The 12,518-nt window shown below is 47.5% G+C and overlaps 1 protein-coding gene across 3 annotated transcripts in view; it reads left to right on the top strand.

Annotated features, from left to right (window-relative positions):
• ACSBG1 (acyl-CoA synthetase bubblegum family member 1) overlaps positions 1-12,518 on the top strand; it is a 129,939-nt gene that overhangs the window by 111,581 nt on the left and 5,840 nt on the right. For all 3 annotated transcript variants that reach the window (XM_069071395.1, XM_069071393.1, XM_069071394.1), the window contains 9 exons: positions 235-323; positions 1,200-1,320; positions 4,665-4,745; positions 5,160-5,309; positions 6,402-6,578; positions 7,810-7,991; positions 9,298-9,528; positions 10,335-10,552; positions 11,249-11,388. In XM_069071395.1, the coding sequence (XP_068927496.1) occupies positions 235-323; positions 1,200-1,320; positions 4,665-4,745; positions 5,160-5,309; positions 6,402-6,578; positions 7,810-7,991; positions 9,298-9,528; positions 10,335-10,552; positions 11,249-11,388 (1,389 nt within the window). The remainder of the gene's footprint in view (positions 1-234; positions 324-1,199; positions 1,321-4,664; positions 4,746-5,159; positions 5,310-6,401; positions 6,579-7,809; positions 7,992-9,297; positions 9,529-10,334; positions 10,553-11,248; positions 11,389-12,518) is intronic.

Genomic DNA, 12,518 nt, shown 5'->3' with positions numbered 1-12,518 from the left:
AAGACTCAAGTTGTGTGTGTGTTGCGGTGGTGACTGGGTGCTGAGGTTGTTTGTCTGGTGCTTGCTGGTGCTGGGTGAGTGGTGTGGTGTGCTGCCTGCTTGGGGAATGGACCGGGGGGGGGGGGGGGGGGGGGAAGGACAGGGAGGGTGGTTTACAGTTATTGCTGTGGACCTAGGACCTGGCTGTCTCTGCGTAAAACATCTGGCCTTCCCATTTTGGTTTTTGGTTTGCAGCTGGGCCTGGAGCGTGTCCACAGTGTTGCTATCCTCGGATTCAACTCCACAGAGTGGTTCATCTCTGCCGTGGGCACGGTCTTTGCTGGGTGAGTGTCTGCTGGTCAGGGTCTTGCCTAGGTTTGGGTGCACAGGCATGGGGATGAGCATCCCATAGAGTGAGGGCAGAGTGCTTTGGCTCTGGTGTCTTTGGGGAATCTTTAATTCTGTTCATCTATTGCTTCCCTGGAGAGAGGGAAAGAGAGAGAGAGAGAGACAGAGGGGGGATAGGTAAATGAGAGATATATAGATGATAGATAGATGTATAGAGAGTTAGAACATTTATTATATTTATATAGACCCATAATTATTATTATTTATTATTAAATACTTTCTACATATCAGAGACTACATTAAGTCCTGGGGATGTAAGTATAAGCAAGCCATATAGTCCCTGCCAACAAGGAGCTTACATTCTAATGGGAGAAAGCATCACATAAAGGAACACTGAGGTCCCTCCCCCACCTACCTTTGACTTCCTCTTCCCACCAGCTAATCAGTAGGCACTTATTAAGCACCACTGTGTGCCAGGCTCCGTACTCAATGCTAGGGCCCCAATTAACAGCCCCTCCACCATTTCCCTTCCAGCCTCACATCTCTCCTCCTATCTAAGCATCTCCTTGGTCTTATTTTTCCCTTCTGCTCATCTACCACAATCTTTCCCCTTCTCCTTCTGCTTATCTACCTCTTCTTGTTTCCTTTACTGCCCCTCCATTCCACATTTTTCCCCTTTTCCTTCTCTTCCCCATCTTCCTGTATTCTGTCCCCCGCTTGCCCCCTACAGTCTTACTTTCTCATTGCCCAGGGGTCTGCCAGCTCCTGGGCATTTGCTTGGCTGACTCTGCAGAGGGGGCCTCCCAGGCCCAGCTGACTCCTCCAGTTCCCATCCTTTACCACTGATGCGCCCTCTCTTTGTCACCTCCCAGAGGTATCCTCACAGGAATCTATACAACCAGCTCCCCCGAGGCTTGCCAATACATCGCCCATGACTGTAAGGCCAATGTCATCCTGGTGGATACCCAGAAACAGCTGGAAAAGATACTGAAGGTAAGACGGCGACTTGGACTCTTGGCCCAAGAGAATGGTCATTGCACCATCTTCGTAAAACTTGGGCTTTCTACAGTTGCTACGGTTTACAAAGCACACAAGTCAGGAATGAATGAATGATCAATGAAACAGCCTTTATTAAGTGCTTACTACATATCCAGCACTGAGCTAAATGCTAAGGATGTGAATAACCCTGGTGATGCTTTAGGAAGGGACCCCAGAGGACATCTAGGCCAGCCTCCTCATTTTACAGATGAGGAAACTTAGGCTGGAGTGATGAAGAGACTCAGCCACAGTCACTCTGGCTGTAAGTGACAGCCAGGATTCAAACCTGTGCTCTGACTCCAAAGCCAGAACTCTTTCCATTTATGCCGTCTTGATGATCCTCACAATACCCCCATTTTACAGATGGGAAAGTCAGAGGCTAGAGGGGACAAGTGCCTTGTGTGGGGCTCTCCATGCCATAGCTGTCCACTCTTACCTGACCAATGCCCTCTTCTAGCACAGGGCTCATAATGACTCTGGGCTGGGAAGATGCTCATGGAGATTTAGAAGGGGCCTTTAGACTTAGGTAATATAGACAATATCTGGGGACTCTGAGTGTGAGATGCCATTGAGTCTGGTCGTGAACTTGTAGTCTGGAGAACCTAGGTTCAAATCTTGCCTCAGAGGTTTAGGAGTTGTGCAATCCTTCCCCATTTACCTACACCCCCTATGCCTCTAGACCTGAAAATTGGAGGGGTTGGGTTTAGTTTTGAGGACCTTGAAGGCATCTTCCAACTCTAAGCCTTTAACTTCTTTGCTGGGAGCCTCAGGGACAGAACAACTCTACCTGTCCTGGGAAGGGGCAGAGTCAGGTTCTGCTGACTTTAGGAGCTTGGTAAGAGCTCTGCTCTCAACACAATTCTAGTCCTGGAAGGCCTTGAGGCCATCTACTCCAACCCTCTCATTAAAATAAGTAGGTTAGAGGTATGTCTCTTACCTTTTGAGGGTGATGTTGATGAAGGCTGCCACCACCTTCTACCAAAATGGAGATAGACTGGCCTGGCCAATAGAGTGCTGGGCTTGAAGCCAGAAAGATCTGGGTTCAAATCCCACCTCCCACACTTCCTGTGTGACCCTGACAAATCATTTCACTTCTGATCCTCAGTTTCCTCAACTACAAAATGGAGATAATATAAAATGAGGATAATAATACATATAGCATTTACCTGTGAGGACTGAATGAAATAAAGGATGTAAAAAGTTGTTGCCAGCTTAAAAAAAAAAAAAAAGAATCCTGGACCCCAGAAGGGTCTGAAGATTGGTTTTATGTGCCTGTGATACTCTGTCTGCATTTGGCTTTAGTTGGCTTTAGTTGTGTTGGGAAGAACCAGGAAGGGAAAGGATAGACAGAGAAATCTTGCCATCTTGTGGTGAGAAAAGAAATTTTCAATCTTCACTAACAATCACCAGCTGAACATTGGACTTTTCTAATGGGTCCAGGCAAGAAAAGACACAATTTCTCCTGACTCTCAACCTCTGCAGGGAACCCTTGGTAGATTTTTCAGCCATGCTGTCCTCACTCGCTAGAGGTAGAACAGGCTCTAGAACAGAGATTTGTAGCAACTCACGTTTTTACAGAAACAATTCACTTCTACCTCATTTTTAGGGTTACTTTGTTCAATTTTAAAACATGGAAATGTCACAGTGGGAAGCATTTTTAGGATATAGGATATGAAAACATAGACCCTAGAATGTTAGTCCTGAAAGGGACCTTGGAGAATACCTAGACTGAAACCCTCCTTACAGCTAGGGAAACTGAGGTGCAGAGAAGAGGAAGTAACCATTTTTGCTCACTGCTGGCTCGTATTAAGTGCCCAGTCTAGTAAGACTATTCAAGCTTACTTTTTTTTTTCACTCTTCTCAACATCAATTAGTCAATCAATCAACATGTATTTAAGCAACAAGGATTCACAGCAAAAATGACACAGTTACTGCCTTTGGTGAGCTTGCGTTTCATTGGGGGCTAACGCAGCAGTTGAAAATGACTGACAATCACGTTTTGTTGATAATACTGAGTAAATGAAAACTTTACATAACAAGTTTCAACAAGGTTGAAACCAAACCTTACATAACAAGACATGATGTATTTAAAGTAACTCAGCTTTGTTTACTCAATTTATTTCCTAAGTGATTTTTCAATTTGGGGGATGTGTGGGGATGTTTGATCAGCCATCTTAAGCTATACATTCTATAATCCTAAATTCTACAAAAGGTCATCTGTAAGAGAGAGCTCCGTGATCAGGGTGCTATAATCCTTTACCCAGCAACTTTTGAGAAAGTAGGGGAGGTCTCAGAAAGGGTTATTAAGGATGCTGGTGTTCCTAGCCCTGGCACACGGTCATCAGCTGGTTGGTTGGGGCTCTCCAGGATGGTCCTAGCATGGCCTGGAACCCAAGAATTCCCAGAAATGTCCACAATGCAGGAGAAAGTGAGCCAGAAGAAGCCAGGGTTGAATTGTTCTGTTACACAAGTCTCACCTGACTTTCTCTTGAGCCAGCTTAGGGCGCCAGCAGAGATATTTGGATCCAACTGCTCTTCTCTTTGTCACTTGGGATTCCAACCTGGGTCTGGGTCTCTAAATTTCTTTTTCCTAACATCGCATTATCAGAGGAAATGAAGTCACCCACCCAACACCCCTTACCATTCTCCCACTGAAACCCAAACTCGCTGGAGGTAAATAAACAAGTGGCTTTTCTTTAAAGAGGGTTAATTTAACAAGCCCTCACCGATATCTGTTTCTGATGTCTCCTTGAGGGATGGAGGTCACCTTGGGTTCTCGAAGGCTATAGCAGGTCCTAACCTGGAACACTGAGTACCTACTGGTCATGAGCTATGTGCCTGTTATCCAAGGACAAACTTAGAGAAGAGTAATAATAGTAGACATTTTCTCTTCAGCTTTAAAGTCTGTAACATGCTTTTTATGTTAGCCTCTCACAACAACTCCTCTGAGGTTAAGTGCCAGGATTATTCCCATTTCACAGATGAGGAGGGTCACATAGCTGGTGAGTAGCGGGGACAGGATTCAAACATGATCCTCTGAAGTCCACATTCCACTACTCAATCCCCCTTGCTATGCTTCCTCTCGCCACCCCAGGATGATGGATTTAGGTGATGAATTTTTTGGCCAAGCAGCTCAGGGAGCCATTGACTAAGTAAGATACAGCAGAGTTATGGTAGACAGAGGAGGGAGCGCCTCTACCATTTGAAACTAGGAAATGAGGATCCTAATTCTTTCCAAACAGTTAAATAAAAATGACTTCTTTCCTTGCCTGTTAATACCTGCTCTTTCAATGCCATAGATCTGGAAGAACTTGCCATACTTGAAGGCTGTTGTGATATATAGAGAGACCCCTGCAGAGAGAATCCCGAATGTATATACGGTATGAGATATGAAGCTAAGGAAGGGGAATTCTGGGGCTGCTTTGAGCAGCTGGGGGGGCGGGGGCAGCACCTGCCTTTTTAATTCAATACACTATAACAAGCATTAATTAAGCACCTACTGTATGTCAGGCACTGTACTAGGTGGTGGGCATACAAAGACAAAGATGAACTGAGCTCCTGTCCTCAAGGAGCCTACATTTCACTGAGGGAAACAGCCCCTGCAGAGGTGAAGAAATACAAAATATTCAAGATGCCACTGCCTCCATCTCTTAGGTGGGCAAGAATGCATAGATCCCATGTGCTTCTGCCCTAAGGCAGCAATATCTGGCTCCTTTTGGGCACTGAAAACAGGAATAAGTCAGCATCTCATCTGCTGGAACTCCTGACTCCCACTTCTCTTTTCCTGTCTATAGATGGAAGAGTTCCTGGAGATAGGGAATGAGGTTCCTGACACCACCCTGGATGACATCATCAAGTCCCAAAAACCCAACCAGTGCTGTGTGCTTGTCTACACATCTGGCACCACCGGCAACCCCAAAGGCGTGATGCTGAGTCAGGACAATGTAGGGTCCTGGGCACTGGAACGTTGATAGGGATAGAGGGGGGAGTGGAGGAGGGGATTGTAGGAGGGATAAGAGAAGAGAGGCTAGAAAGAGAGATGCCAGCTGGACATCTGGTAATTGAGTGGAGACAGATTGGAAGTGAGTCCTCGGACCTCTGCCCCAAAGGGAAGGCTGTCTTGGGCCTATGACCAGGCTGTCTGGTAGCCCCTTATCTTCTGTAGAAGCCCATTCTTTTCACAGATCCCTCTACTATGGGGAGACAGAGTCAATTCAAGAAGCATTTTATAAGTTCCTATTATGTGACAGGCTCTCCCAGCCCTAAAGATGCTCATGGTCTAATGGGGGAGACATCATGCATGTGTCCAAACAAGCTACATACAGGATAAATTGGAAATAATTCTAGAGGGGAGGAGCTCGCATTAGGAGGGATTGGGAAAGGTTTCTTTCAGAAGGTGAGATTTGGCTGAAACCTGGAGAAAGCCAGGAAGCCAGGAGGCAGAAAGGAGATAGGGCTCTGTTTGGGGGTGCTCCCACCCTTTGAGGAAGACAGGTATCTTGACACTTAAATGATTCCATCAGTAATTATTGTAATCAGCACCTACTATGTATACAACACTAATCTGCAAGCTAGGCAAGATACAAAGTGTAGATGAGACATGGTCCCTGCTCTCATAGATAGATGTCACAAGTCAAAAACACGATTAACACACAAGAGGTACAAAGTGAGTGTTAGACAAGGTGTGGTGGGAGGTGGGAGGTCAGCCAAGCAAGATCTAAGCCAGGGGAGGTAACTCGGGTGGGACACCAGTTGGTGAGTACGTCTAGCCACAGAGATTTTCAAAGCCATTGACTCCAGTGTTAAGGGGATCCTCATTGCCCCAGGAGAGAGAATCCCTATAAGGATAAAGTCCCACTGCCCACAAGTATTGGAGTATGAGGATGGCAACTATATTCATACCACCGTCTTAAAGACTGGAGAAAGCCAGCGAGGCAGAATAGTCGGGGATTAATTACTCCCGTTTTACAGAGGAAGAAATTAAGGCTCAGAGAAGCTCTGGCCCTTCTGTGCCCTCATCTCTTGTCCCTCCCCAGATCACTTGGACAGCCAAGTTTGGCAGCCGAGCCGGGGACATCCAGCCGGCTGAGATTCAGCAGGAGGTTGTGGTGAGCTACCTGCCCCTCAGCCATATTGCTGCTCAAATGTACGACCTTTGGACAGGGATCCAGTGGGGGGCCAACGTCTGCTTTGCTGAGCCTGACGCCCTGAAGGTCAGTCTGCCCCTCTCTTCTCCTGGGTCTGTTCATCTTTCATGTGGTTATGCCGATTCTCGAGGTTGGAAGAAATCTACTGCACTAGAACTTCTAAGTTCTTGGCACTCTGCTTGTTTTTCTTCCCTTTCTCTCTCCCCTCTCCTCTCTCTTCCATCTCTCTCTTTCTCACTCCTTCCATCTCTCTGTCTTTCATCTCCCCTATGTTCTCCGTTTCTTTTCCTCTCATATCCCTACCTGTCTTTCCCATCCCATTTCTCTCTATCTCTCTCTCCTGTGTGTCTCTCTCTCACCTCACTGGGGGAGCAGGGGATTGTGAAATATTAGAAAGTGCTGTTAGGTCTGGTGGCAGATGACCTGGGTTCACTCCCTGCCTATGTGACTTCTCCTCCAACTCTCATCTCACCTACAATGGAAAGAGCAATGAGCTTGGAGCAAGGGGACCTGAGTACTAACCTTAGATTGACCACTTACTACCTTTGTGACCTTGGGAAAGTCTTAATCTCTTCAGGCCTCAGTTTTCCCACTTGTAAAATGAGGTTGGTGGACTCCTTCCAGCTCTGTCTATGATTCTGTGATTCCCTGTACTCTCCATTTGTCTTCCTCTCTTTTGGGGGGTCACTGATGGGGTTGAGGGTGGAGACATGTGCACTGGAAGGATCCCTGGATTTAGTCAGAAAGATCTGGATGCAGATTTGAAATTTGCCGCTTTGGGCCCATGTGACCTCAGACAAATCTGGTCCTCAATTTCCTCTTCTATGAAGATGAAGGATTGGGATAGACCTCTTAAGTCTTCCTTCTAGTTCTAAACTGATGATGTCCCTAGGGTGTGTCCCCCCTTCTTTGTCTGTCAACCCCCAAACCTCCCTGCATTTTCCTTGCCTGCCCTCCCACTGCCCCAAATCTCTCTGGTTGTCTGTCTTTCACCTGGGAGATTTCTGTTTCTGTTCCTATGAATTGCTGGGGGTTGAGGGTTGGGGATTGGGCCAGCTCCAGACATAGCTGCCTTACCTATATGTGTGAGGTTGGCAATGGACAGTCAGACCCATTCAACATGTATCTGGGTGTATGTGGGGAGAGGGGGCCAGGGACAGGGCTGCAGAAGAGCCGTGCATATTAGATGTGGAGTAAGCTGAGGGGGTGACCCTCAGGGCAAGGTCCTCATTGGGGTGGCCTGGTCTGCTTCCATCACCCAGAATTCCTTTCCCTGTCCTCCTTTTCCCATTCACAGACGAGCTTAGTGACTACGCTGAGGGAGGTGGAACCCACTGCCCACATGGGTGTTCCCAGGGTGTGGGAAAAGATAATGGAGGGCATCAAGGGAGCATCAGCTCAGGCTGGATTCTTCAAGAGGAAGATGTTCCTGTGGGCAACGGCTGTGACCATGGAACGAAACCTCAGCTGTCCAAGCAGGTGGAGTGACTACTCCCATCCCTCCATTCCCTCCCCCAACAAAGAGCCTTATTTCTTTACACTCCCATCTGAGATCTTTCTGGGTAGGCCTGGGCTACTCTGTTTAGCTCTTTGGGGAATTTGGATGGTGAGTTTGATAGGACAAAGGACCTGGTCTCAAGGAAATCACGATCTAATGGGGGTGGAGATGTGGGCACCCCAATAATCAGAATAAAGTAGAGGAAAAAGAAATACCAAGAAGAGATTCAGGCAAAAGGCCCCAAGAGATCCAAGGAAGAGGGCAGCAACTTTGCTTGGGGTTTGGGGAGAGGTGGAGATATAAATTGGGCCTTGAAGGAATGGATGGTGTTGGGGTCAAGAATCGATTCCAGGGATGGGCGATGGACCTGATGAAGGATAAAAGAGATGGAGAGTGGTCTGGTCTGGCTCAGAGATCAAGAACATGAATTCAGTTTAATTCAACAAGTAGTTATGAAGTTCCCACAACACGATACGTGAAGCTCTGTCTTTGGAGACGCAAGTACAAAGACAGGAGCAAAAGCGTCCCTACCTTCTGGAGGCCTAAATTTATTGTGGGGGGAGGGGACATACACAAAGAAGTGAATAGCGACAAAGCAGTGAGAGGGGGGGAGAGGGCTCTGACCACTGTGGGGAATCAGAGAAGGCTTCCTGTAGGAGGCGCATTTGAGTCAGCCTTGAAGAGTTCTAGGAATTCTCAGAAGTCAAGGTGTCGAGGGGAGTGCAGCCTGACAGGATGCAATAAATCCACAGGGGTGGGCTTGATCTGGATGGAAATATATGTGGAGTGCTCGGCAAGCCTTCAGGCACTACGTATGCATTAGCTGTTATTATTGCGAAGGCACTGAATGCCAGGATTAGTTGACAAGCAATGGGGAGTCCCTGAGGCTTTCCTGTAGAGGACTGATCTTGAGCTTAGCGGTAAATCTGGAAGGCTACTTGGGCCTCAGTGGAGCATGGCCTAGAAGGGGGGCAGGCCAGTGGCAGGAAGCCCATGTAGGCGGTACGAACTGAATGCACCTGGCATGATAACTTCCATGTCTGTGGCATGTAAAGGTGCCCAAAATGCTCTCCTCATGACAGCCCTGGGAAGCAGGAAGGTGCTGTGGAGCATTATTATACCTGTTTCACAGATTAGGAAACAGACTCATGAGGAGTGACTTGCAGACTTGTTGGGGTCCTATGAGGGCAGAATGATGCAATGAATCTGCATGTGTGTGAACATGGGCTTGCCAACATCATCATGCTTGCATTGATACCTACATGTATTTTTTCCCCCAACAACCAGTGACCTGAAGCCTTTCACCATGAGACTGGCTGATTACTTGGTTCTGGCCAAGATCCGCAAGGCCCTGGGGTTTGTCAACTGCCAGAAGAACTTCTATGGTGCGGCCCCGATGACCACAGAGACCCTGCACTTCTTCCTGGGCCTCAACATCCGCCTGTACGCAGGCTACGGGCTGAGCGAGTCCTCGGGCCCACACTTCATGTCCAACTCCTACAACTATAGACTGTACAGGTGAGGCCCTTGAGAGTCACCCTCGTGTCTGTAGCCCTCACAGCCACTCCTGTGTTACAAGTGACGAAACAGAGGCCGTCAGAGGTTAGGTAACCCACTCAGGGCACCACACAGCCAAGTAGGAGTCTGATGTAGGATTCACAGGGGCATGGATCTGGATGTGAAAGGGACCCCAGAGGCCATCAAAGTCCACTCTTCTCCACTATACAGATGAGGAAACTGAGGTCTAGAGGTTGAGCAATTTGCCCCCACTCACACAGGTAATAAGAAGCAGAGACGGGATTTGGATCCAGGTCATCTGAGAGCAAACCCACAACTCTGGTCCTGTGTTACATCTTGGCAGCACCTGCTGCCTCCCTGCCCCACTGTTCAACTGCCCTGCCTCCTTTATTGTGGTTAAGACTAGATGGAATTGTGGTCTCCTCCATAGACTGACCCAAAATCATCTCCTCACTCACTGGACTGCCCCAAATGTTATCAGCAGGGTTTCATTTCTTTGGACCTTAATTTCTGAAGATTCACAGATAATCTGTGAAAATGAAAGTGCTCATGGTTCCTTTTGTATTACTGGCTATTACCATTTCCTCTGGGATTTGTTGGTGGCCATCCTTGACCAAGGTGACCATGGGGGCAGGAGGCAGCAAGGACAGGGGAGTCAAGCAGGGCAAAGCTAAGGGATGAAGAGGACAGGGTGGCAAATATAATCCCCCACCTTGACTTGAGGTGGCCTGGGGGCAAGAGGCCAGGGATGCCAGGCCTGAAGGTGCTCCTCTGCCATCCCGCTCAGTGCCGCTGTCTCCTCACAGCTCTGGAAAGGTCTTGCCAGGCTGCAAGGCAAAGCTGGTGAACATAGATGCTGAGGGCAATGGGGAGATCTGCCTGTGGGGCCGGACTGTCTTCATGGGCTACCTCAACATGGAGGAGAAGACGAGAGAGGCCATAGATGAGGATGGCTGGTTACATACAGGAGACATGGGGAAACTGGACCATGAAGGCTTTCTCTATATCACTGGGAGGCTTAAAGGTAACATCTCCTTTTTCAAAGGTTGTGTGGGCATCAATGCAAGGAGGTGGGAGGGATGGGTAGGGAGAAGAGTGAGTGATTTCCATGTGCTAGAGAGGCTGAATAAGATTTCACAGTGCAAAGCAGGAAATGAACTGGGCCTCAAGGGACAGAATGGACTGGGGTGGGGCAAAGAAAGGGGCAGGTTCCATCTCAGTACTTCTCAGGAGGAATGAGGGGAGTGACCTTCTAGAGATATGGCCCTGGAGGTTAGGGATAGATGCAGATTGAAGTCAATCATTGTGAGCCTGAGAGCTGATGTATAATCTTCATCAAGGGAGAGATTGTGGAGGAAGGAAGAGGACTGAGCCTAGAACCAGGCTGATCATCCACTTTCAGAGCTCAGGAAAGAAGCAGACATTTTATAGACTACTTTGGGGCATTGGGTATGAAAACATTCCCCAAAAGTTTTTTCAATGAAAGGGAGAAAGGAGATGGGAAGATGACAAAGTAAAACGGAGGGGAAGTTTTAGGAGAGATCTGAGTCTATCTGTAGACAGCTGAGCAGAATCCAGTGTAAAGGGAGATGGAAGATGAATTGGAGAGAGGGAATTTGGGATGGAATGCCTTCTGCCTTGCTGTGGGTTGGGGTGCCTAGCCCGACTGAGAACTCCCATCCAATAAAGACGGGTGGGGGCCTCTCCTATCATTCTGCAGAGTTAATCATAACAGCTGGAGGGGAGAACGTGCCCCCCCTCCCCATCGAGGAGGCCGTGAAGACAGAGCTCCCCATCGTCAGCAATGCCATGTTGATTGGGGATCAGAGGAAGTTTCTGTCTATGTTACTGACCCTGAAGGTAATACGTAATAATAGCTAATATTTATATAGCGCTTTAAGGTTTGCAAAGTGATTACAAATATCATATCATTTGATCCTCACAAAAACCGTGGAGGTCAGGGAGTGGAAGTGTTATTGTTCCCATTTTGTGGATGAAAAAACTGAGGCATAAGGGACACACCTGCAGTCACCCACTGGGGTCTGTTGGCAAATGTTGAACAACCAGCTTTTTGAAAATCCATGACATGCTTTTAAGTTTATTGTTACATTATTACCATTTTCTCCATCATTTTCTTAAGTCTAAACAATCAACAAAATTATAAACAAAGCCCTGATTTGTAGTGTGTGCTGATTTTCAAGGTGTAGATGCTCAAACTGAATATTTAACAGTTTAGAGTGGCTTCTCCCACCCCCTTTGCCACAGTTGGAAAGTGCCTGAGGCAGAATTCAAACCCAGGTTTTCCTGATCCCCCAGGTCAATGCACTAACCATTATACCCTGTTACCTATCAAAATGAAGGGGTTAGAGGAGGAAAATAAAGGCCAAAGATGTTAGGACTTTGTCCCGGGTCTCATTGCGTGCCCAGAATTGGGAGACGGAGAGTCTGTTTTGATGAAGAGCCAGGAGGCCTAAGTCATTGGATTACAGAGCACATGGTGGGGTGTAAGATATGAGGGGAGGATGCAGGCTTTGAATGCTACACACAGATGATAGAATGAAGGTAAGAGTCAGCCCCATAGTCAAGTTTGCCTAAAATCATCAGCAGAGTAGATAAAACATGCATGTTTTGCACATAATTGGCACTTAATGATTTTTTTGAATTGCTTGAACAGTTAACCAAAAACTGGCCAGAGGCATTTACCATATTTCCATATAGGCCATGGGTCTAGAGTTGGCAGGGACCTTAGGACCCTTTAACCCATTTCATTGAGGAAACTGAGGCCCAGGGAAGATAAGGCACTTCTCCTAGGTCACTCAGGTCCTGAGCATCAGAAGCAGGATATGAATCCAGCTAACCTGAGTCTAGTTCTTTCCATCATCCCATGCCCTCCTCTTATGTTTGAGGATCAACCAAATGGTGACTCCATCCATCCATCCATCTATCCATCCATCCATCCATCCATCCATCCATCCATCCATCCATCCATC

Source organism: Petaurus breviceps, unplaced genomic scaffold, assembly GCF_028583685.1.
Source record: "Petaurus breviceps papuanus isolate PSGF00001 unplaced genomic scaffold, PetGlider_PUasm1.0 90825, whole genome shotgun sequence".
In the NCBI taxonomy this organism is placed as follows: Eukaryota; Metazoa; Chordata; class Mammalia; order Diprotodontia; family Petauridae; genus Petaurus; species Petaurus breviceps.
This window is presented reverse-complemented; position numbering and strand designations above follow the sequence as displayed.